Source organism: Lethenteron reissneri, chromosome 26 (genome assembly GCF_015708825.2).
Source record: "Lethenteron reissneri isolate LAM-NWPU_2019-01 chromosome 26, ASM1570882v1, whole genome shotgun sequence".
NCBI classification, from domain to species: domain Eukaryota; kingdom Metazoa; phylum Chordata; class Hyperoartia; order Petromyzontiformes; family Petromyzontidae; genus Lethenteron; species Lethenteron reissneri.
The window spans coordinates 20,637,707-20,663,256 of NC_083804.1; the positions used below are offsets into that span (position 1 = coordinate 20,637,707).

General features: G+C 45.0%; 3 protein-coding genes across 5 annotated transcripts; 2 read left to right on the forward strand and 1 right to left on the reverse strand.

Moving 5' to 3' along the window:
* Positions 1–238: 238 nt before the first annotated feature.
* Positions 239–12,845, forward strand: LOC133347848 (upstream stimulatory factor 2-like). Of its 2 annotated transcripts, XM_061560524.1 has the most exons (11): positions 239–1,388; positions 4,491–4,688; positions 5,315–5,364; positions 5,887–6,005; positions 6,739–6,789; positions 7,574–7,622; positions 8,258–8,345; positions 9,207–9,265; positions 10,606–10,700; positions 10,931–11,059; positions 11,891–12,845. In XM_061560524.1, exons 3-11 carry the CDS (start codon positions 5,355–5,357, stop codon positions 11,978–11,980), a joined length of 690 nt encoding a protein of 229 aa, XP_061416508.1. In that variant the 5' UTR covers positions 239–1,388; positions 4,491–4,688; positions 5,315–5,354; the 3' UTR covers positions 11,981–12,845. The 2 variants fall into 2 exon arrangements, with proteins under 2 accessions (XP_061416508.1, XP_061416507.1); XM_061560523.1 differs by lacking the exon at positions 4,491–4,688 and having other exon boundaries at positions 240–1,388.
* A 3,198-nt stretch (positions 12,846–16,043) lies between these two features.
* Positions 16,044–19,114, forward strand: LOC133347850 (hepcidin-like). Of its 2 annotated transcripts, none has more exons than XM_061560528.1 (3): positions 16,044–16,380; positions 16,920–16,997; positions 17,411–19,114. In XM_061560528.1, exons 1-3 carry the CDS (start codon positions 16,309–16,311, stop codon positions 17,510–17,512), a joined length of 252 nt encoding a protein of 83 aa, XP_061416512.1. In that variant the 5' UTR covers positions 16,044–16,308; the 3' UTR covers positions 17,513–19,114. The 2 variants fall into 2 exon arrangements, with proteins under 2 accessions (XP_061416512.1, XP_061416513.1); XM_061560529.1 differs by having other exon boundaries at positions 16,051–16,380; positions 17,414–19,114.
* ANAPC13 (anaphase promoting complex subunit 13) lies at positions 18,974–25,506 on the reverse strand. Its single transcript, XM_061560530.1, has 3 exons — positions 25,109–25,506; positions 22,600–22,718; positions 18,974–20,663 (listed from the first exon to the last, which is right to left on the reverse strand). Exons 2-3 carry the CDS (start codon positions 22,696–22,698, stop codon positions 20,535–20,537), a joined length of 228 nt encoding a protein of 75 aa, XP_061416514.1. The 5' UTR covers positions 22,699–22,718; positions 25,109–25,506; the 3' UTR covers positions 18,974–20,534.
* Positions 25,507–25,550: the final 44 nt, after the last annotated feature.

Consider the following 25,550-nt stretch of genomic DNA (forward strand, 5'->3'; position numbering starts at 1 on the left):
CTAAATAATAAAAATAAAACAAGCAAAATAAATCATTAATTTCGCTATTTTATCACTTCCTTTCTCCGTGACTTCACCGAAAGAACAAAAGAAAACGAATCCCTGCAGTCACGAAAACTTCTCAAAAACTCCGTTCCGCTTTTTCCTTCTCACCCTCCCCCGCCGCCCCGCCCCTCCGCCCTCGTAGAGCAACGTGGGGGGGGGGGGGGGTGAGACGAGGACGACGGCGGCAGCGGCGGCAGCGACGCCAGTGGCGGGGAAGAGGAGGACGGCGAAGAAGGAGGAGGAAGAGACCCGCGCGTCGTCGTCGTCTCCCCGCCCCTCCTCACGTGGCCATATTGGCGTGTGCTGGTGGTGGTGGCGGGCGTCTCCGCTCACATGACCCCGTGTTGTGTCCGCGTGATCAACGCCGCGAGGAGGAACGCGATTCAAAAGCCCGGCCCGGGCCCGGGCCGCAGCCGCCGCGGGACGGGGCTGCCGCTAACAACAACAACAACACCGCCTCCTCTGCTGCTGCTGCCTCCTCTTATCTCGCCTGCCTCTGTGTCCTTCTCCTCCTCCTTCTTCTTCTTCCCCTCTTCCAAGCCATCTCCGCCACCCTCTTGCCGAGCTTGATGTGGCAGAGGCGCGTGGTTTGTGCGTTGAGCCCGATCTGGCACTCTTGTTTTACCGCTCGTCGCATGGCTTCCAGCTGACCTGCCTTGACGGGATTACATTTGGGCTGAGATAATTTAGCCGGTGACCTAATTTAGTTGCCGGCCTCGTTTCGTTAGTGACGTTTGAGCTTTGCTGTCTGACCCCCCCCCCCCCGCTCTCTCTCCTGTTAACCTTGCTCTGTTCAACAACAGTCTGACCCTGTAAATTCACCCTTGCCCACAGCTACTTTACCCCCTGGCTAACCTCAACCCCAAACCTTTAAGCTCTATTAATTTACCCGACTGTAAAACCCCATCCCCGTTCTTCGCCGTCCTTTAAAACGCCGAAGTTGCCCGACCCCGACTCGGGCCTTGCCCGACCCCGACTCGACTACCCGCCGGCGCCTTCTCCGAACCCGCCCCAGGGGTCACATTCGTCGCGACCCGCATCGTCACCTCGACACGGACCTCGGGAGTGCGTCCCTCTGGGCCCTCCTGCCAGCAGGGCCCAGCCCGCAGCACCGGCCTCGCCTAGACGCCCTACCCGGCACACGTGGCTGCGTGCCCGGCTTGTCTACCCCCTACCCTTACCCCCCTCTCCCGACCATAAAAACTCCTCCAACCCTCCCTTAGCCGACCCTAACCACCGGGCCCGGCTCGGCCCGGGCCCTTCTCACTCCTCTTCAAAGTTGATACTTGCCGGGACTACCGGAGCCGCATGGAGATGTTGGAGCAAGGCATGGAGGCGAGCGGGTGAGTGAGAGTGCGAGTTGGTGGGGTGCCTCCTCCCACAACGAGAGGCGAGGAGCACGTGTGTGCGTGATGACTGCGGTGTGTGGCCACACAAACCACGGGGTTTTAGGGGGAGGATGGGTGACGGCGCAATATATTATGGGCTAACGGTACAGCGTGTAGACACGCACATACACCGAGGGGTACTTGTTAGAGAGATCTTGCGTGGGTTAACTTGACAGGTTTTGGCGAATGTCAATTTTCTGAGAGTCTTATTGGTTTGAGAAATGCTCGACTCGCCTGTAATCAAATATTAAACCATTGCGTAGATCATGGATGGCCCTTGTGCAGACTTGGTCTTCAGTATTGCTGCAGTCGTAATACCTACCTAAAGATACCCAACATAGATAAACTCCGTAAGATTAATTATCTCCATTCGCCAAAAATCTATACCAACATTTGCTCCAAAAAGATACGCTGGGGAAATATCTACACAGATTCTCTCCAGAGATATGTCGAGAAAAGTATACTGTAGTGTAGGGATAGACTACAGGCTTATCCCTGCAAATACATACGCCAGGGATATCTTACATGAACCCTATAGGTATATTATTACACACTAATTATAAACTACATGCCTACACTGTACAGTTCTACTGTGGATGTGACTAGAAAATCAACTGGAGAAAATAAACCCCATGGGTACATCTCTCTTGACTCAAGGGACAAATTACAGGGATGCCCATTGGATATGTTCTATATATACAGGGCTGTGGGAATGGACACATTTCCGGAGCCGTTTCTTGAGTGAATGCTTTGCATGAATAAACTAGGCGTAGCACGGCATCTGACATGGTCGTGAGCTTGGTTAGTGCTCGGATGGATCTTCATGTATAACAGATATCATAGGCAACAGGGCTACGTGGTGTGCAGCAGAGGGCAGTGCGGCAAAACCCACGTGAACTTATATGCTTCTACGTCTACGCTCTCCGCAATAACCAGCGTGGTGAAGAATGGTGAAATAATCCCCCCATGATCTGCATGGTGTGAGGCACTCGTTCATCATTGGATTGGCAGGGCTGTAAATGTTATGTAGATCTTCATAGGTGACATGTGTGCATTCGAGGCTATAACCGTCACGTTTTGGCCAATGGATGTAGCCACACCAAGAATCCACGACCATTATTATTTGTTTGGCAAATGCACGATTTGTCTGTAACCAAAGATTAAACATTAAACCTCTACGCAGCCTTGTGGCCTCTTTGTGCAGACTTGGTTTGCAATTGTGCTGCTCAGCTGATCAGAACACAGTGTGTTCATACATTTTATATACAAACACACACTTGGCACTGGATTACATATGAAATGTTTAACAGACTAGTCCTATCTGAGAGTCTGACTTATTGATTTCGGGCTTAGTTGATTGTTTAAAAGCCCTGTTGACCTCACTGCTTTGCTGCAATGAAGAGATGGTGATCCAGCGGCATTGTAATTACATTGATTTCTGTCTTGGCCTGGTTTTTTCCCCAAACACATGGGCAGTTTATGTAACTCGGCCTTGACTTATAATAAACCCAACTCCATCATCACAATAATCCTGACCCAAACAAGGTAGGCCCATACCCTGACTAAAGTAATTTCAATCCTGATATTATTCAGTCAATGGATCTCCGTTAAAACCACATCACATCATTCTCCCACGTGTAGTGGAGCACTTGCTGTTTTTAGGGCTTGGCGATCTAACATTTCTTCTGCCTGCATGTACCTAGTGGATTAATGATATGTGTCTTCATGAGATGTTTAAGCATAATGTTTGTTGAAGTTTATATTTGTGACTGCGTTTATTGTGTGATTTAAATAGCAGTACTGTGCTAAAAAACTACTCTTCGATAAACTCATGAATGACCTTTTTTATGTAAACGAGTGGATTCCAAATCCGTATTGCAATTTCTCATGAAAAGGGAGGCATTTCGAGGTTATAGTCATCATTGGTGACCTGCACTTGGAAATTCCTGCCGGGTTAGAGGTGGATGGCTGGCTTGGGCACTAATAAGGTGGCATTGTTAGGACATGGCAGATCTTGAGACTCCTTAATTATACCCAAAATGCAATTAGGATCCCACGAGTTGCAAGTTGAATTGTCCCCCCCATCACCAATGACTGCTTAATAAAGCACCTAACATTTTTCTTTCACGGATCAGTCAGGCCTGTCTGTGAGGGTTCATTAAAAACATAGGCATGCATCTAACCCTTAGTTTACCTAGTGGTACATTTTGCAAATGAGTTGTCCCTTGAAGGATGTCATGGTTATGACCCGTAAGTGTCACTGCTAGCTCATTACAGAAGAAGTACAGAAGTTTATTTCCCCGAGTAAAACCCATTGAGCTCAGAAGCTATTTTTCAAGGGCAACGCAAAGTGAAAAATTGCTGTGTTATTGTTGAGATTTCCAAATAATAAAATGGCTTTGTAAGAAGTTCTCTAATACAAACGGCATTGTTTTTTTGGGCCTGAATGCTGATATCAAAGTTGGTATATAATTGGTGCAGAATGGAAAACTAGAACAACAAAAAAGCCTGGTAGGCTTTGCGTGCAAACTCCGCTGACCAAGCCGCTAACCCCCTCGGTCACATCACCACAGTCCGCCGTGTTGGTCAAACTGTAGAGCCATGCCAAAAGCAACAGGAGTGTTGTTTTGGTTATGGCTTTTTCCTGACAACTCTTATCGCCCGCTTTATGCCTAGTACTTGCGGCAAGCCTATAGGACCGCCTATCCAAATCTTCGCTTAGTGGTGTCTGATGATCAATGTTTGCCGATACGGTCGGTTGTTACTTCTTAAAGAGGGGGTGAGAGGGTAGAGCTAAGCGCGGTCAAGTTGGCATGATTTGGTAGCACCTTGGATCTCGTTACATTCATCTTTTCGTAGAAGTTTTATCCAAGTTTACATAAATGTTTCCACCGAGAAGGCTTCCAGCAGAAACAGCTGCTGCAGACATATTTTTTTTATATACTTCAGAAATGTACGCTTTGACTGCACTCTCAAGTGGTAAACTTTTGCGAAATATTTTATTGGAATTCCAACTTCTGCAATGTGGCTCACTGCTTCGGTGATTTTGTTTTGCAGCGTTAGGGGATGCTGGCTGAATATGAACTGTCAGGATTGACAAATCTGGGTTCCACAGGAAGTGACCAACGTTGAATACACCCGGCCATAACTTGAAGCGTTACTCTTGCCATTATTTCTCTCCTTTTTATTATGTTTTAATTTAAATTGCCCGTATTTCTCTATAATTTCCACTGACTTGGCGCGTTGAGCTATTGGGTATGTTCGCATTACATGGCATGTAAAACAGCCGCATTGTTAAAAAAAGATACATGTTTACAAATTCGCTCAACAACGTCACAACACAAAAAACTTCGACAATAATATGACATTAAAAATAGAGATGTGACATTCGTCCTAGTTTCTGGAATACACGATTTTGTCTGGCACAACTATTACAATGTCAACGTACAGAACAGACCTGTATGGATAAAATAAACACAAAGTTTAACGAGTTTTGGGTGTCAGCATGGCATTGAATCTGTGAGATTTGAAGTCACATGACTGCGACGTCCTCCAGTCTGCAATGCAGCCCCTGGCGACTTCGATAGCGTCACATGGCACGGCTTTGGGAAGCTGCTGTTTACCACAGTACTTAAAGCGTGCATAGTTTGTCAGAAACTGTATTTTATTCATGAGTGAGTGGCGGCAGTGTTGAAACAAATGAAACGTTTAAAATTGGGTTTAAAGCGCAAGCTGTTTCTTGCTAAAGTATTCGTGTAAGTATTCGGGTTGTCATTTTTATTCCATGTGAAATCGACGGTAACTCGCTGTGGGAAAGATGTTGATGATAATTCTGGTGAGATTGTGCGGTGGTTGGTGACTTGTGGTCCATGTTTTTGCAGTCAGGACAAAAGTCACGACGGAGACGAAGGATCTTTGCAAATGCAGGAGGGTAAGGCTTCTCCTGGTTTACATTAACGTCTCTGCATGACAAAAATAATTCTGCATGCACGAAAAACGTGACTCAACTTTCCGTGCAAATCACGACGAGTGTGTTGCAGCTCAATAGTCGATTAAAGCCATGATTGAAGTGTGCAAATGTTGTGGAGGGAGGGTTGGGGGTTTGTAATTCCCACGAGACTGCTGTAGTCCCTAAATGTTCAGGGGGAGTGAGCACATGCAACGACACTACTCGTTCTGTTGGTGGCAAGAGGTGGTGATCCATCATTACCTGGCACAGTAGGGGCATAGGTGGTGCATCGGCCAGTCATCTCAGCCAGTCATCTCAGCCAACCCATGGCACCTGGGTCTGTCTCGTGACCTGCCAGTGGGCGACACTTCACATGGCCTTAAAGGGCACATACCCAGGCAAAAGCGGCGTTGTGACGTCACCGCCACTTAGTGGCGAATGGCGCCGGTTGTTGTTGTTATTGGTGGTGCATCATCTGATGGGCGTGTGCGTGAACGAGCGCAGGAGACGGATCGGGCGCCGACGATCATACGGCTGTGGCGATCGCGAGTGTGCAGCAGGCCACTGCGTTCAACGACCCCAGTATACAGTACCAGTTCCGCACTGAGAGCAGCGATGGCCAGGTGAGGAGCGGACAGCCCGTCGGGCGACATCCACGCGTGCACTCTGCGTCTTTAGTTGTGTACAGGTGCAGCCCTTTGATCCATCCACTGCTGGATGAGGGCCTCCCCACCGCTTACGGGGCATGGGAGTTAATTTGACCGTACTTCACCAAGCTAATCAGTGCGGATTAGTGAAGGTGAGCAGCAAAGACTGAGAGTTTCGATGGACAATATCACAATGGATGTTGCTGCAGTGCTCTCTGCTGCTCGGAACTTAACAGCAATGCAGTCACCTATGAGCGCCTGGAGTTTTGAGTCATACAACGTAAAAATGTCATCTGACGCTAATTTTTTACTTCACTTTATACCCGTGGTAGTGGTGGTGGTGAATTTGAATGTTTCGTGTTAATAGTAGTTTTGGTCTTGTTTCCAGAAATATACAATAGTCATGTTTTACATGAAGGAGAGTAAACCAATTTTGTTGAACCGCTTTTGCACAACCTGTTAATATAAAGCCAATTCATTTTTCAAAACTTTGAAAATGATAGCCAATCACATTGGTCAATGATGTTGCAGTCAATAATTAACATTTCTTACTTAAAACACTAAGCAACCAGAAGTGTGAAAGACGAACCAAGCGTTATGAAGTATCAAATGAAACGTGAAAGCATTTTTAAACCCAAGTAGTTTGCTGCCGTTCGCCGTATCACACGTAACAATTTGCGTTGGCGCTTTTCCGCTTTGATGTTCGCAGGTGACGTACCGGGTGGTACAGGTAGACAGCCAAGGGGAGGGCCAGACGACGGTAAGTTGGCTCTTGCAGGGCAGAGCTGAGACACGCACACACATGGTGGAGTGAATCTCATGCCGTTGATTATAGGGGCCGCTTTGTTCGGAAGCATTTCCATGTGTGTGTGTGTGTATACACTTGAGCAATTTTAACATTTGCAAAGGGATTACAAGGGGCGTGTCGATTCACCTGTTGAGGACTGGCTTATCAGGGATTAGTGATTCTACGGATGTCGCAAAGTGATGCATTTTAATGGTTACTTTGTTGTACATAGGGACAAGATAGGTAATTGTTATGATAACAGTTCAATATAAGCATAACGGATATTAAGAAAGCAAAAATAGTATGAAGCAATAATGGCATAAATGAAACTACATTAAAAGTAATTAGGTTATTATTAACCGCAATTTACAAAAGGAGTATCTTTCTTCAGTCAACCTTATAGTGGAACTCCAGCTGTAATTTAATATGTAATCCGTTTATATCTACTTATAAAACCAAAGTCTGTGTGTGTGTGTTGTAATGGATGTAGCACAGTTGTGGGTGTGTGTGCACGTGTAATAGATGTGTGGCTTTGTACACTGCATGGGTTGAAATCCTGTGCAGGTAAATTTACACGCGTTCGCATGTGTGTGTAAGTAGTCTTGGAATGCGGTCGCATTTAGATACCAGCATTGGTAAATTTTTTTGTGTGCGTACGTAACATGTGGGCGCGTGTGTATTCGTGTGGATCCATTGAAAGCTACCTGCCCCTTCGTGCGAGGCGTTGTCATAACAGTTGTGCCCTGTCTCGTTGCAGGCCGTGATCCAGAGTCCCTTCGGTGGAGCCGGCAGCCCAGCCTCCGATGGTATCGTACACTTGGCTTTTCCATTGTCGTGAGACGTTACTTGGTCACGCTTCCCCGTATCAACATGGTCATGTTAACATTGTGCCCTTGTTTAGGAAGTGCATTAAGAGTGCAGTCCTGTATCAGGTCACTGTCTGATGAAGGCCTCTTCATGTGGCATCTGTCACAGGGGTTTTTTAAAATGCTTAACCAAGCTGGTCAGTGTGGGTTTGATGAATTGAGGGCCAAGACCATCATTTCAGATGACTCTCTCGTCACTTATGTTAGCTGACAGAATGAGGAACACACGGATAAGAGAACAAAATGGGAAGTGGACATTGAAAAGTAAGTTGACTTGGGCAGTTTACATCACTTCGGGTAGGATGATGGCCGATGGACGAGATTGGTTATAGAGTGCAAGCCAAAAGAGAGTGTAGGCCTTAGAGGAGAACCACCGTGGAGAGGCATCGATGAGATCAGCTCATGTGCAGGAGCGAGATGGATTTTGGTCATCACAGGACCGCGAGGAATTGCGACGCCGTGGGGAGGCCTTCAACCAGCAATGGATCGATCATTTTATTGGATGTTGGATGATTTGAGAAGAGTGCCATGAAGGCTGTTTATGCTTTGTTTAACAAACCTTGTTTCTGTTTAAGGCCAATTCTACGTGATGATGGCACCGCAGGATGTTCTGCAGGGAGGGGCTCAAAGACCCATCGCTCCCCGTACTCACCCATACACCCCGTACGAGTCTCACTTCTCACATATGCGCACATCAGGCACCCCACACTTGTGGCTTTTACGTACATGTTCTCTAGACATGTATCTTCTTGTGCATTATTACAGTTTTTTTTAGAGAATCCCTCAAATAGAAAATGACACTCCTGAAGCTACAAAAATGTATTTGCGTGCAAAGCAATGCTGACTTGTTATCTGATCTCCACGCCGCACAGAAACATCACGCGTTGGGCAGTCCCAGTTTTCTGCTGCACAATAACTCCTGTAGCATTGACTTGTGCATTGCAGAATATATTTTTTTACTTTTTACATAGATTTATATTTTTAAAACATAAAAAAACTATATAAATGGGTAATTTTCTTTATGAAAATAATGGAGCTTTATTATGAAAACAGGCAAAAAATTGTACTACGATATTTATTTTACCAGGAAAAGGCCCACTGAGCTACATAGCTCTTTTTTAGCAGCAACCTGGCCACAAATCATAGCCCAATGAAGTGGCTCATTACATGGAAATTTATAGCAGCCAAATACTCTAAACGCATATTTCTAAATGTGGAGGGAAAACCCGGAGGACCTGGACAAAAATCCACGCCACCACTGGGAGAGAGACATACAAACTATAAATTTACAGGCGTCAGGCTCGGGATCGAACCCACAACCTCCTACATACCAGGCAAGGAAGTTAACATCTCGCCACCACTGCGTCCCAGATATACCGGGGGCATCCTACTCCTGGTTTAGTCCAGTATTTAGGGGATGCACCATCATGATGTGTACATATAAGTGCCGTCGCTGCGAGCGGAGCCCTGCTTTATATTCGCCTATTGATGGACTTTACTGATTGTGGATTGCTTCACTTTCAGGAAGCTCGAGGGGCCACGCACACCCAGGGATGAGCGGCGGCGAGCGCAACACAACGAAGGTGCCCCCCGTCCCACCTCGCTGCAACCAGGCATCACAACAGCCTTCCTTTTCCTCCACCACCCACTCATTCACCCAACCAATCGGCCAGCGACCATAGCAGTCAGAAACCAGATGATTCACCATAAAACCAGGCTGCTTGTCCCTGATCCAGTTATATATTTAAAGAACATATAGTTCTTTACTGCTTTCTGGTGATCCACTACTGAACGAAGGACTCCCCACACACCGTGTCAGTCTTTGGGGTTGTTTGACCATACATCACCATACTGGTACATGTGCGAAAGCATAGTTTGCTGCTGAGGCAGACTGTTTTAAAAGGTTTGAAATGGGTGTTGCTCAAGGGTTATAAAGACGTGGCCGGGGCTAGTGATGTTAATGTGAGAAATTAGCATGTAATCTGTAAGATCTTACATGCTAATTTCTCACATTAACATAAAGAAGTGGCCGGGGCTAGTGATGTTAATGTGAGAAATTAGCATGTAGCTGTAAGATCTTACATGCTAATTTCTCACATTAACATCACTAGCCCCGGCCACTTCTTCATGACCCTTGGGCTACACCCATTTCAAACCTTTTAAAACAGTCTGCCTCAGCAGCAGACCATGCTTTCCCACCTGATGACGGACGCTTGTGTTGCGCCCGAAACGTTGTGATTTATTTTATTTCCTATCTACGTGACTTTACCGAAAGAACCAAAGAGTATGGATTCCTGCAGTCACGAAAGCCTCAAATCAAGATTGGTCCATGTGGGTTCGCAAACACGGGATACATTCAGCTGTTGATGTTAGCCATAAGCCGGGAATTAAACTCTGGTCGCTTTGTTCATAGTGCAGTGCGCTGACCGCTGTGTTACTATGCCAACCCCATTTTTGCGCAATTTAAGAATGATATTTATAATTGTGCATTGGTTAAAGCATTGATAAGTAATGTTTGTATCCTACAATCGATGTTCACCTTTGTAGAGCACAGCTTGTATTCCACAGTGTTGGTGTATGACTAATAGTCTTCAAGATTGCAATCATCATGTGTGCAGATGAGAAAGTGATTTATTCTGATTCTGTCTGCCTTGCAAGCTCTGATATGGGCTCAAGTAAAAACCTGTACTTACAAATGTTTTTGTTCAATAAATGGCTGTTGGGCTAAGAGCATCAGACTGTTTTAGAATGTAGGATTTGCATCGGGTGTGGGAAATCGAACCCATTTTCTCAATGGTCATGGCTCCCTGTTTCTATGCAGGCAATCTGAGTTTTCTGACCAACTCGGCAACTGGAGTTGAGAATATTCACATCACTTACATTCTGCGAACGTCCAATATTTCATTTGTTTGTCTTTTTACAGTGGAGAGGCGAAGAAGAGACAAAATTAATAACTGGATCGTAGAACTTTCCAAGTACATCCCTGATTGCGCCAATGACCACACGAAGTCCGTACAGGTGAATTTCCAAACCCGCACCGTCTTTCATTCCCATTTTATCCTTCCATTACAAACAGCGGCGCGCTCACAATACCAGTAGCATAATGGGAGGTTTTGCAACGTGCCTGTAAAATTGTGCGATTGGTGGGACTTTTTACCCCAGCAAACGTAATGAATGCTCAGGCAAGTGCGAATTGGAGAGCCGATCGCCGTGACTGATATCCGGCTACGCTACGTGCAAACCCACAGAGCAAGGGTGGAGTCCTGTCAAAGGCGTGCGAGTACATACAAGAGCTGCGGCAGACGAACCAGCGCATGGAGGAGGAGCTCAAGGAGGCTGAGAGGACTCAGTTGGAGCACGAGCTGCTGATGCAACAGGTTGGGCAGAAGTTTGCGCATAGAGCTGCTGCATGCATGGGGGTGTGTCTGTGTGCGTGCGTATGTGGGGAGTGGTAGTGTAGCGGTTAGTGCGCTGTGCTACGAACCTGGCGACCCGAATTCGACTCCCGCTTGCGGCCAACACCAGTGACGATTATTTGAACTGGTCCTGTGCCTTCCCTAGGTCGACTCATTCTTAAATGAGTACCTCATGCGGAGTGTAAACATCGCCACTAGGGAGACAAAGGCGGCCGGGTGCGGTGCTGGCCACCCACCCCACCTTGTGTGCCATGCTGGCTTTCATAGGTGCTCGTTAACAGCACTTGCCCCAACAGTCTGTTAAGGCTTTACAGGGGAATCTTTGTCTTTTTTTGTCTTCGTGCACATTTGAGCATCAGCACGAGAGAGGCAAAGGTGGAGGGGTGTATGCTGTGTTGCTCGTCCCACCCATAGCCTTATGCGTGGCACCAGCCTCATTCGAGGTGTGCAGAGAGCACTTGCACAAAGAAATCTGACCTTGCTGAAAGGGAGGATTTTTGGTGTTCTGTTAATCTAATTTTTATGATGGCCCACTCTGATTGTGATAGGTCATTGTCATGATTTATTAATGTGTAATTATAATTTATCATAAAGATCGTCAATTTTGTTTGCATTTATTATCTATAACTCCGTTTTAAATGATCCAATCACAGCACATTTCTCACACCACTTCTCGATCGCGAGCAAGTGAATACTACTTGCTTGGTGTCCGTCTTCTTCACAAGAGGGATGAGGAATCCCCAATGGCGTATCGCACAGACGAATGACGCCCTGATTGTTGCGTGTGTTCAGTTCGAGGAGCTGAAGAATGAGAGCGCCTTGCTACGAACTCAGCTGCAGCAGCACGGCATCGAGGTGGTGGGCTCTGTGCCAGGGCAGTGATGCCCACAGCCAGCCCAGCCTGCGGTCCATCCAGTCGCATCCCGTGGGCCTGCCCTGCGGAAGCAGCATAGGAGAAAGCGCAAGCTGCCCCCTGAATTGTTCGACAGCTCAAGGGGAAGACTTTCTTTCTTGCGCCACTTGTCCTCTAACTCAGGCGAGGGCTCTTTGGGCCTTGCTGTTGGACGACGAATGTCCAGAACGTCCCAACACCATTCTTCCTCTGCATCGTCGTATTCTGCCATGCTGCGACGCAATTTAACGTGGATATCCTTAAAACGTTTTTATGAGTTCTTTTATTTTCAAAGATTTCATTTAAAGATGTGAAGGGTTCAGCGGATGGTGGTGGTTCAGAGACGCAAGCATTTGTTGGGGCAATCCTGTGCACTGACGGTGATGGGTGGAGGCTGGTAATTATATAATGAAATTTTTTAAAGTAGCCTGTATTTTTTGCTTTATTGTGGAATATTTTAAGTCCATATCTGTTTAAGATGTGTTTATTTTTTCTTTTATATTGTAAAAGTAGTTTCCAGTCACGCTTGGAATTATTAATGACCTTTCACACTCGTACATTAATTTCATTTTCTCCGTTGAATATAATATGTAGTCTCGTCTTACTTCAGGTTTATTTACGAGATTAGCCCAGTTGGCTACGTACGGTGCGAAATAAGTTCGACATACATAACACATGTGCATTTCGCACTTTGTATTAACTGAGCGTGGTTGTGTACAAAGGATTGACAAATGCCTTTTTTCCTTCTGAAGGATGTATGCTTGCATGCCCTGCGTTTGCTAAAACAAATTACACTTATTCCATGTTCAATTAGCATTGCTTTAATAAAATAAAAAATATATAATACTTTTTGAACATGTTCTTGTGTCTAAATTGATTTCTGTAGCTCACACCCCCCATGTGAGTTAATTTAAGAGGCACCGACACAATCCACAAGGGCAGGCCATGCTCGCCCTGCTTTAGCCCAAATCTCAAAATGAAAAAATAAATTGTTGTGCTGTAAAAATCCCCATTTCAAAACATTTGTTTGTCAAAGTCTGCCTTCCGAACACGATCGCGAGACTCGCCACGTGGTTGAATAAAAGCGTTCAGCAGTACTGGATTACATTTATGACTTCTTGGTGTTGACATTTTATGTAACGTGACTTTCTATCAGTGTTACTTTGTAAATATGCTTTACGTGGGCGGAAGCAGATCATGGGTGATTGCATTCCGAGTGATATGAATGCTTGTGCAGGAGGTCAACACCATTTCCAAAAATCTGAATCTTTTCTCGGAAACCATTTTCCCATAAGAGACGTGTCATGTCAACAAGGGGCTACTCTTGCCCAATCATTGTCTTACGCCATTGTGGGCTCTGAACATCATTGCGTCCTAATCATCTAGTATCTGCAACTATTGGCTTTTGAGTCAATCCACCGTTGGCCATTCTAAACCCTTGTGTAATGCCGGTATATCCCGTCATTCGGGGAATCAAGGGAGCGAGCTTGCTGGGAGGTGCCAGGAGTGGGGTACAGACAGGACGGGGGGAAGGCCTCGCTAGGGACCTAAAAGGGCAGCGTGGGGACAGTAAAGGGTCGTATTTCTGGGTAACGCTTGGTAGGTCGGGTCACGTCGGGTTGAAATCTTCAATAGCCTCGCGTGTAGAGGGTTACACAGCGATAAATACGTCTACACCAATTATAGAAGCCGTCCCGTAAGGGAATTGTTAATACACGAATCGCCTCAACTCAAGTAGTGTGTGTCTTTATTTGAAGCGCTACACTTGTATAGAACTGATCATCGTGAGCCACATCTATCAGTGCTAGGTTTGCCACCTTTTCCACTAGCCAAAACCAGACGTGTATCATTCAGCCCAGGTCTGTCAAAACTGCGGTGTACTGTCATTCGGTTTGCCACAATACTACCAGGTCTTAAAACAAAGCAATTTCTGCCATCCAAACACATCAAGTTCAAGTTAATTTATTAGGTATAGCCCTGTGAGCCATTCGGCTTTTGAATCGGGTGCAACCGCAACAAACAAAAAAACAAAAACATGAACAAAAAACATCTTAAAGTGAATATGTGACTAAGTGCAAACAGAAAATCCAAGAAAAGACAGCAAAATATTGCAGAAAAAAACACCGTACACCAATGCTGTGTGCAAAAATCCCAGTGGGATGCAAGTCAAACAACAACAACAACAACCATAAGACAACTTAGATTAAGGCCATCAGTCTAACTCTGTACTACAACAAATAAACATGGCTAAACCAATACACTATATACCAGTTCCTGGACTGTGCAGGTCAAACGCTTACAGGTGGCAACTAACACATTCCTACGGAGGGAGCTGGTAGGAACGTTGGGTTGCTCGGTCAATGGCCAGGGTCAACGGCGGCGTGGTGTTTTCCGCAAATATGGGCGACTGAGGGCGGGCACAAGCCGGCGTGAGTAGGTTAAACGTTGAGTTTTATAAGGGCACCACGGGGTGACCAGCCCCTCCCCACCCAGCCCCACCCCCCACCCAGCCCCACCCAGCCCCTTTCCACCCAGTCCCTCGCTAACCCAGCCCCACCCCTCCCATTTTTGGATGCACGACGGACGGACACAATAATCCCCTGTGGGCTGGTGGAACCAGGTGGTTCCTACCAGTATAATCGAGGCTTCTGTCTCCAGCACCCACAGAAAGCAGGCTTTTCCAGATACATTTTGCTCAACTGTTGGTAATGAGTTTGCAACTTCAGCGGTGATGAAATATGCCACAGTCAACTGTGTCTATGAGCGAAAGTTTAACGACTTGCCAAGCTGGGAATGCGGTGAGGTGCAAACCATCGGACGAATATCACTGATGACTATCCAATACAACATGTGTACTTGAGTGGAACAAGCGGATTCCACTCAGCTACCACCCCGGATCCCGTGGTATAGCTAACAATAGCAATACTTATGTAGCTTGTTGCTGTTTTCAAACGCCACGTGAATTATAAGGACTTTTATAATCGTCTGGTGACATCACTCCTGTGAAGTCTCCTATGACTGCACAAAAAACATTACATTTGGAACCACACTTTGGCCAAGTTTTAGTTCTGAAACAAATATTGCTTTGACTGTCATGCAGCAGTCTCGTAATAGAGTGTACAGCAAAGTATGACCCCAGTTTGACACGTAGGCTTTCGCGACCAATGTTATTAATAATAAACGTTTTGGGCTAATTCTAGATTTGAAGCTTTCGTGATTGCAAGGATTCATACTCTTAGTTCTTTCGGTAAAATTAAAATTAATAAAAATAAAATAAGAATAAAATATTTTATTTTTATTTTATTTTTTATTAGTTTTTGGGCTAGATCGCGTTATTTGTAAATGTGTCATAATCCTCCACCACCCGACACGGCCAATCAGTAAAAAAGTGTCACGTTGACAAAAGACAAATAGTTCACTACTTTAGTCCACCAGTGTATTGAAGAGTAAATCCACGACATTTACAAAAAAATATTTGAGTACGATGTTTCGCTGGTAATTACATCCAGCATCATCGGGCAATTTGCCAAAATCGTGAAGCCCTCACTTGACCCCTCCTGGGTAAAGAATAAATAAGTCACTTAGAGGATGTTTTTAATTGGGATAAGTCCTATAAAATAAATCTATTTCACAGCCATTCTCTGACAAGTGGGGTACTCTGCACAGATTTCCTCAGGGGTTATATTTCTCATGACATTATTGATATGACAATTGTAATATATTGGGAAAATAGGTACACGCGTGGAGGCCTAACGCACATCAGATAGCCTGGGACACAGCTTAGGTAAGAATTCACAAGATAAAGAGTTCATTTGAGTTGCCTGTTATCCAGCCCCAGACGGACGCCAATGCGCTGTCAATAAATCCAAATAATGACTCATGATCGTTGGGTTTTACGGTATATTCCTTTCCGGGAAGATAAACGAAACCGATGAAAGGTTGTGTAATCATTCACATTGACCTCAGGAACAGGCGCTCTTTTTCACGTGCAATCTAATGTTGTGTGTAAACTCTGATTGGGTAAGGGGATGGGGGTACCGCCACCCACGTGTGTTGGGGAGACAGGATAAATGGAGCGTGTGGACTTGCAAGGGACCACGACACAGGACACGAGGAAGCCACTGGCAGCTGTGCACTTTTAAATCACAGATTGAAAACGTATTTCTTTATAATTACTTTGTTTTAGGGTTTAGTTTGTTGTTCTTCCCTCGCACCTCTAATTAGCACGGTTGGCTACGTACGGTGCTAACGAAGTTCAACATTACATACATAGACATTCAGGAGGGCTTCTTCATTATTTTTTGACAGCGGCAGAAGAATGGCTCGCCAGGCACTGTGTGGACTTCTACTCATCCTCTGCGTCTCATCGCTCTTGCGGATGACCGACCAGGTATGTATTGCCTCGCTCCTTTAAACCCCGATTAAGTAACACTTAACCAATTCTTCATCTGCTCTTGCTTCATATTAAAATAAATATAGGCACACACTGTACTCTAGATTAAAAAAAAATATAATGCCAAATGCTGTACTCATTAATGGAATTGGCCAACCTCCAGTGCCTGTATGGAAAAGGAGAGACTTTTGCTGGGTGAAGGGCATCATTGAAATTGTAGGTCACTCACTACATTGTAAATTTTAACTCGTTTTTTCGAACACTCGACTATTTTAACTTGTACATATTTTTATTTTACCCACCACCTCCCCGGTACCAATATTTTGGTGTCTCAATAGGAGCTCAACTGATGAAAAATGCCACCTAATAGTGTATACGGCGGTTTGAGTCTTGAAGGTGATGCACAACACCAGTTGCCCTGTGGATCTGAACCTAGTTTTTTTTACCTCCACCCCCTAAGTCCACTCAGGATAACGTGAGTATCTGGTGCTGTGCGGTCATTAACACAAACGTGCCACTTTCTGTTTGCAAATTAGGCGAAGATTGCAGCAAAAATTACAACCGTTGGAGAGGTGGTGCTACCGGCCATGGATGTGAACACCGCGCAGCCATTGGTAACTTCTTCACCTGAACGGTCTTAATAATTCATTCATGGACTGACATCACACTGCCACAGGAAAACCTTGCGAGTTGTCATTAATCCCGAGCTCCCATTCTCTTCCCAGAAATCTCACCACTTCTCTCATCCGCCACTTTCTTACCCTGTCTGCCAAAGCCTTCATCGCATCCCTACTCGACTATTGTAACTCTCCATAAATGCGTCATTATTATCGATATTGGACAGGAACGCCAATACACTTAAATCGTTTTATCCATGCAAATGTGTGAATGAAAGCTAGGTTCGAGCCACACCAGCCTCCCATGCTCCCTGCGAGCATTCACAGACGCTTGCCAAAAGTACTTGCCCCAACATTGTGTGTAAGCTACATGGGAGATATTTGCCTTTGTATGTGTTTGCGTTTGAAAGCAGGGCTGGGCAAGGAATCGCACACGCAGACACACCCCGCTCTCGCTCTGCTGCTTCTGCTGCTCGTTCTGCAAGAAATGTGGATTTTGCTGCCGCACCTGAGCACGGGAGAATGAGGCAGGACGCTTGGAAAGTGGGGAATCTGAGAAGAAGAGCATCTGGGAAGTGTGGCTCTGTGTATACAGCAACTGTCCCCAGATGTGTCTGCAGATGACCATAATTATTGTCGCCTATGTACTTGATCAATCCACTCCTGGACGAGGGCAGTACCGGTTGGATTTTAGTATGTGGGGGCAGGGGAAGTTTAAATAGTTGTTTTGCGCAGACTGTAAACACGTAAACACACCTAATAATTTTTGGGTGTGTTGTTTACATTCTATATGAGCAATTAAAAGTGAGGTTGTTGAACATAATCGCAAAAAAATACACACATGGACCTTATGGCGGAACCCCAAAATCCCATAAGCCCCCAGCTCTCGCATAAACATTATATTATAATGTAAACAAACACTTTTCTTTTTCAACAATGGGTTTGAAGAATGGTGGCAGGTGTTGTTTTGTTAATCTATGCCTTTAAAACTGAATACTACTTACCTGGAGTACCTCTATTGAAATACACTATCGAAAAAATAATTTACACCCTCTGTCAATCATCGTGTTTCTCAGTGTGGATTTGTGAACACATTTTCTAAACAGTGCATAAAATAGTACGCGTTTTCTGTTGATATTGTAACAAGCGTTTATACAAATGTTACTCTACAGAGTAGTGGTTTGCCACTCCTCTGATACGCATCGATACGAGCGGTATGTGGGGACTATGGCTTAACCGCAAAAAAAAAAACCTATCTGCACAGATGCATACGGACAAGAGAAGTATTATCAAACTGGAGGAATTAACGGTGCAAAACATTTCATCTGTTAAATATCTGCAGGTAATAGAATTGTCATCGATCGATCCTGGCTGCAGACATTGGTAGGTCACAAATAATAATTAAGAGCAGTTTCACTGTATTATTATGCATCCCGTGATGACAAATAAAGGACTTAAGTCGTGTAGGCAGTTTGAGCAGCTTTGGATAAGACTTATGATCCTGCCCATACCCGAGCATGAAGTTGCATTTGCTTGTTCAGCTCTTCTGCACATTCGTCTTCGTTGCGCTTGGACACGACACCAGAATGATCCGCGCCAGGTGGGTCGCTGCGTTAATGTGCGCGTTGGGACAGTCACCAAAAATAAATCAATTACGATTTTTACTTCCCGGGGTCCCGCCATAAGGTTCACATAAGGTTGTTAGAATCAAAGTACTTGTGCAGATTGTAAACACACACATACCGTAGGCTATTTACGTTATGTTTATTGTAAATAACACGTTTGAATAAGCAGCAAGCAAATGTAAGTATAAAAACATAAACACAAGAAGGTATTCAGCTTATGGACACTTATGTTACAATGGGACATAAGATAATAATACTATCTCTGTTACCTGAATTCCATTGGTATGCTCATTTACCAAGGTAACATTGTCCTTGACACATTTTATATTTAGTGCATGAAGCAGACCATCTTAGAGCCATAAGTTGTACATTTAAAGTACTCTTTACATATCTGCTGCAGTTAATGTGCCACTGTACGCTATTTCATTACGTGTTATTGACATGCACCTAACTACAACATTTGTATTCTTAATAAAATGTTAAATACTGTTTCGACACTTTTATCCGTTTTCATTACAATGCCTTGTCGCTTTTGTTGAATTGTAAACAATGAAATCGTGTCGACGGTTGTCAGCCAAATCTGACCCATTTTTTATTCCTAATTTAACCAAATATTAAACCTCGATAGCTTCAAACCCAAATCCACTTTTTAGGCCCTTGCATTGTGGAAGGTGGACCTGGCCCATAACACTGGGCGACCGAGAAACATTGGTTCAACAAATGTGTCTGCAGAAAATTACTCTGGAAGTACTTATCAGTGCTCTGCTGGCAGCTGCATTCCCCTGTTTACATTTATTCTGCATTACAGGTAAAAAATAATCTGACATGAACAAAATCCATCCATTAATTCTAGATTTGAAGCTTTCGTGACTGCAAGGATTCATATTCTTAGGTTTTTTCGGTAAAGTCACGTAGGTAAAACATTAAAATTAATAAAATAATAGTAAAATAAAATAAAAATCACGACACATTGTTATGTAGGCCAGGCTTAGTCACAAACCGTACCTCTCCATAACAAAGGCTCACCCTCTTAAGCCTCACCTTACCATATGAATAAAAAGTGTGCCGTACTTGGCCCTTCCCCCCTCTCCAACCATTATATGTACGGAGTGGTAGCTCTTGCAATCTCTCATTTACTTGATACAGCTGTCGTGGCTGTGACGGTTCCACCTGAAGACAGAAGCTTGTGTTGCCTCCGAAACGTCGTGATTTTTTATTCATTTTACTTTTATTTTATTAATTTTAAGGTTTTACCTACGTGACTTTACCGAAAAAACCTAAGAATATAAAAAACCCATCCAGTTACACAATAAAACAAAGGTATTGCTATTGATGCAGTTGGTGCAAAGCCGAAAGGTCCCCATTCCATGTACCGAGTTATGATGTAACTATTGATCTATTAACATAAATGCTTATGCTCATGAAAAATGCAGTGCAGTTAACCATGCACGTGAGAATCTATTATTTTACAATTTACACACATTATAAAGATGTATGTGCACATTTCAGCTTCAGGCTAATGTAACGAATGATACTACGGATGAGAGAAAAAAAAATCAAGCAAATCTAAATATCTACTCCTCATTCGAATTGTGGCCACTCGTTCAATCTTGGGGGGAGGGCAGTCTGAATCGTTATCTACTCACTCTGGTTCAGCGATTCTCAACTGCAGTCCTCACCGACCCCCCAATGGTACATTTTTTTTTTATTAAAACAATCAGATGTTGGCAGCCTGCAGTGGCTTAAATGCATACGAACAGCAATGATTGCAATCACAAAAAGGTGGTATCGCAGAAGGGACTTGTGAACCACTGGAGTTGAGAAACACTGCTCTAGAAAACATGGCCACCGTCACCGATCCGAGCAACTGCTTTTGAGTTTGGAGATCTTTTACGGAGCCCCGACTTGGTCAGTTGGCCGCAGACTGGGGCATGCTCTCGTGCAGGTTCTGCAGGGCCAGGTCGGTCCACTTCATCTCCTGCTCCCGCACGGACTCTGTCACGTGACCGTTGTCTTGGTCAGGCTCCGGCAACTCCATCTGCATAGGCAGAACATTTCACAAACACACACACGCGCAGTACAGCGTAGGTTATAAGTCCATTCGTTACACCTCCACTTATAAATGAGTGTAAACCGTTGGCAAGATAAATTAACTTCCTTCTGTTATTTGAAATAATTCATTTATCCGAGATTCCATTGAGATGGGAATATTACATTTAGATGGAAATCAGTAGGTTTTTAAACCAGACAGAAGTTCATCAAGGAATATGAATCTCTTGCAAGGGAGACATTAACGTATCTCGTTTTGAAAGAGAGATATTCCAGTTTTATAGACTCACTAATTATTCAGTTTAGTTGTGAAAAAACATACCAAAATGGGAATGAATTAATATGCTTGTAGACAATAGTCTACTGCTGAAAATTGCATAGGTCTTTAACATCCTCTTGACTGCATTGATAGAGATACGTATTGACTCTTATCTTTTACAAACTTGAATAATGCTGTTTGTTGCCGATCCCTTGGTGTTTTGCACCTTTGAACCTGTGCTTATCAACCATTATATATATTTTAAAAAACTGCAACTTTCTGAAGCTTCAAAAATCTGTATGGTTGTGACTCGAAAATGCTCTTTGCCCGAGAGATCAACAAGGTCAAATTTGCATCTGATAACACGACAAGCCCTGCATCATACAGTCTACTGGTAACGGTACGGTACTTGTGACAGGAAGCAAGTATTGTTCCTCCCCTGAGGTGTAGCTGTGTCCGTTAAAGCCCTATCCAGCTTTGCAAGATTATGCAGGACACAGGCAGCACCACGGGGACAGAAACTGGACTACCTTCCCACCAAATGGTACAACAGGTGGGGTGAACAAAACACATTAGCCCCTCACTAAAATCCCTTGTGGGCAGAGGGGGTCCAAAAACATGCCTTGCTTAATTATAATATAATAGTGAGTCGATCCCATAATCTAACAATGCCCACATCGCCAATTAGCGGGAAATATCACTAATGTCCACCAAGCCTCCAAAGAGGTAATTTAATGGCTTAACGTCCATACACACGTGACAAATTTTACCTTGCCATACAAAAGTATATTTCTATTGGTAACAACGTATGTATCATTAATGTATTTACTCACATAATCAGACAGAGCCTATTGCTGAGGTGGATCCGAGGCAAAAACATCGAACCAGCGTGCTCGGCAAGTGTTAACCTTCGCTGCCTAATGTCCTGTCCCCACGGCTATAGCCCTTTGTTTCACACTAGTCCCCCCTCCTGATGTAAATTAGTGACACCGACCACGACAGGGAACAAAGGCACCGTGACGGTGGCGTAGCTATTGCGGGTTTGCGATGTATGTCAGGTGACACTATTAAAAACGAGATGTTCCATCAAGGAATTTTTCCTGGTGGGATATTATAATAAATACATTTTAAATAAAAGACCACTTACAGGAGTGGATGTTGTTGTGGGGGTTGCATTATTTGATTCCTTGCACCAAGGGCTCATGCTAACCATGCAATGCTACATCAGTGTGATGAACGATTGGGAACTATTTTAATCTTGCGTACGGTAATATGTTCAGGAACTATATGCCAATGTCGAGGTCTTCTAGCCATGTAAAGGCTTCAGGACAGAGTTCACTGAAGGAGCACGGATGAAAGTGGTTTACTATTTGATCCATAGTTTGTGTTGCATGGCCACAATGACACTATTGGCGGCTTGTCTGAAATTCTCCATTTATGAAGGAGATTTGTGCATCGGTCTGTTGATGATGTCCTGATGAGGGGTGATGGACATCTGTGCAAAAAGAGCTTCATTGCTCATCGGATTCCTCCAGTATAAACATTCTGATGATTCTGATGGTTCCACGACCAGTATCTTCGAGGCAGAATGTCAGAGCCAGGAGGTACGATCGGGAACTGTGCAGCTGGGGGAAGGGGATGTGGGTGCGGGGTGGACGCAGGTCACCAGGGGCACATCCACGTCCTCTTGCGGAAGGAGGTCCTCTCTCCAGTCCTCGTCCACTAGCTCCAGCAGGCGCCCGTCCCGAGCCAGCTCGCTGTCCATCCTCGCGGCTCAATCCTTCCCTGTGGATGAAACGAATGTCAAGCCTCTCGGGGGTCGCCCAACCTTTTTGATTGCTTAAACTTCGATTGGACGTCTCGGCTAAAAATTACAACTTCCTCATGAAGCTTCCAGCACGTAGAGGAAAACGTCAGACATCATGCAGAACAATACACGGTACGAAAAATAATGGCTCAGTGGGCCTTACCTGGTAAGATAAAAAGTTTTGTTTTATTTCTATATATTTTAAGTGATTAGTTTACCTTTCCAAAAAGATAAAAGTTTAATTTTATTCCTATACATTTTTCAAGTGATTTGTTTACCTTTCCTATACTTTGCACTCTGATCGTGTTTTTGTATTGTTTGTTGTAACGTTCTGGTTTGCCCTCTACTAGACATCTGTGAAAGATAATCGGATTCCTCCAGTACATCAATTGCTAGTAGTGACGATGGTAGTGGTGGTGGTAATAACCAGGTGATTGTGGTCATCTTGATGGTAGCGACAGTGATGCTAGGTTATAATACAGATTATGGTGGTAACGATGATTTTCATGATAGTGGTGATCATGACAGTGAAAATACTGATGGCCATGCGAAGACGGTGTTGCTGTTGTTGGTGATAATGGTGCGTTTATCGTAGTGACACAGCTCCGACTGTTGTACAGCAGCTGCAACTGCAGGTGGACACTTAGCGCACACGCCGTTGAGCACATACACGAAGTGTGTGTGCCGGCAGGGCGGAGGAACTGGGGCAAGGGTCACGGTAGACCTCGTGGGGAAGCCCCTTGGAACCCTCTGGTGGGTTGGAGAAGAGAGGCGCGGCTAGGACGGAGCCAAGCCGCGCGGAGGTGAATAAAAGCAGCGGAGAGCGAGAGCTCCGGGCTGCCGGTACGTCTCGTCGTCGTCAATCGCCGCCCTCGTCACCGCCGCCTTTGCCCGATCGTTACGCGGCCGAACAGCGGTTGGCTGTCCCTGTCAACGCCGTCGGTGCAACGCGGACAGAGTCGTGTCTGGGACGGGTCGTATCTGGAACAGGTCGTGTGGCAGCGTGGTCGTGAGAGAGAGGGGGCCCGAGTTGGTGGCGTGAACCTAATAAAAGAGAGACGGTGCCTCTTGCGACTACCTCGTCTCCGACTGAGTGTGTGTGCGACGCACGCCACACACACAAGCCTCGAGCAAGAGAAGAGAGAGGCACGACACTACAGTAGCAATGATGGTGAGTTTGATAATGTGACATCAATAATGATGAGGTTGGTAAGTTTACAGTGACATGATGTTGATTGGGCTGGTACTGGCCATGATGATGCTTTGGTAACTGAGGTGATGGTGGTGGTCGTAATACAGTAGTGACTGATGAACGTGCTGATAGCTATGCCATGAGCCGATTGTCCATAAAGCTGCTGATGATCTCAAATGTGATGACGGTGCTGACAACTATTTGACTGCAAAATCACTTCAAACAAAACTCCTCAGAAGCACGGCAGACAGCAGCTGCCAAGTGCTCAACGACAACATCACCCATTACTTCCAACACCATATCCCTCTTGGTGTGATCTCACCCTTTCAAACGAAGTGGAACAATTAGAGGCGGAGAAGAAAAAGCGGCTCATCTTATTTCACGTCGAATTCTACAAACATTGTAGAACATTGAAGAACTGAAGAATACCATTGGAACCTCCTTAGCCAGTAGCAAAATATGATATTTGTTTTTTTACCCTTTTATTCTGTCAACAAAAATGACACCTTTTTTACAAGGAGTCATGTTTGCATTGACCACAATACCTGCGGTCGGAGTGCAAACAAAAAACACAACTCTGATAATGTATGCACTGTCCTTGAAATTGATTGGTCCACACCTGAGACAGCTTTTCTTAGATCCTCGTCTCACATGGTGTTGGACCAGATGACGCAGGTATTGTGGTCAATGCAAACATGATTCCTCGTAAAAAAAAAGGTGTCAGTTTTGTTGCCAGATAAAAGGGTAAAAAAACAATTATCATATCTTGCTACTGGCAAAGGAGGTTCCAATGGTGTAAATGCTTATCCCGAGCTCTCATACTCTGATGGTGCATTGTCTTTGAGTTGTGCGCCTTTTGGCGTCATCTGGTCCAACACCATGTGAGACTAGGCTCTCAGAAAAGCTGTCTCGGGTGTGGACCAATCAATTTCAAGGACAGTGCATACATTATCAGAGTTGTGTTTTTTGTTTGCACTCCGACCGCAGGTATTGTGGTCAATGCAAACATGACTCCTTGTAAAAAAGGTGTCATTTTTGTTGCCAGATAAAAGGGTAAAAAAACAAATATCATATTTTGCTACTGGCAAAGGAGGTTCCAAAAACAATTATCAACTGAAGAACACTTGACAAGAAGAACTGGAGAACACTGAACAATAATAAGAAGATGCAGCTCACCTTATTTCACGTGGAATTTCAAACACGGCGAGGCAAAACGGAGGCCCTCCTTCTCCTCTCGCCGGCGTGGCTCGAATGGCTTCGGAGTTCGGTGCCTCTTTGCCCCCCCGCTGCCCAAAACCACGACGACAACGATGGTGGTGGTGTGTGGGGTGGGTGGTGTGTGGGTGGGTGGTGTGTGGATGGTGGTGGTGTGTGGGTGGGTAGATGGTGGTGTTGGTGGGTGGGTGAGATGGTGGTCTGGGGTGGGTGGGATGGTGGTGTTGGTGGGTGGGTGGATGGTCGTGTTGGTGGGTGGGTGGGTGGATGGTGGTGGGTGGGTGGGTGGGTGGATGGTGGTGGGTGTGTGGATGGTGGTGTGGGTAGATGGTGGTGTGGGTAGATGGATGGTGTTGGTTGGTGGGTGAGATGGTGGTGTGTGGATGGGGTGGATGGTGTTGGT

Bases quoted from the DNA above. Each gene is read 5' to 3' on its own strand.
- LOC133347848 (XM_061560523.1), top strand. From the start codon at position 1,354: ATGGAGATGTTGGAGCAAGGCATGGAGGCGAGCGG. The intron at 7,623-8,257 runs GTATCGTACACT...TTTCTGTTTAAG, and splicing joins CGGCAGCCCAGCCTCCGATG to GCCAATTCTACGTGATGATG. The intron at 11,060-11,890 runs GTTGGGCAGAAG...GCGTGTGTTCAG, and splicing joins ACGAGCTGCTGATGCAACAG to TTCGAGGAGCTGAAGAATGA.
- LOC133347850 (XM_061560528.1), top strand. From the start codon at position 16,309: ATGGCTCGCCAGGCACTGTGTGGACTTCTACTCATCCTCTGCGTCTCA. The intron at 16,381-16,919 runs GTATGTATTGCC...TTTGCAAATTAG, and splicing joins TCTTGCGGATGACCGACCAG to GCGAAGATTGCAGCAAAAAT. The intron at 16,998-17,410 runs GTAACTTCTTCA...TGCGTTTGAAAG, and splicing joins TGAACACCGCGCAGCCATTG to CAGGGCTGGGCAAGGAATCG.
- ANAPC13 (XM_061560530.1), bottom strand. From the start codon at position 22,698: ATGGACAGCGAGCTGGCTCGGGACGGGCGCCTGCTGGAGCTAGTGGAC. The intron at 20,664-22,599 runs GTGACCTGCGTC...CTGCCTATGCAG, and splicing joins AGGACGTGGATGTGCCCCTG to ATGGAGTTGCCGGAGCCTGA.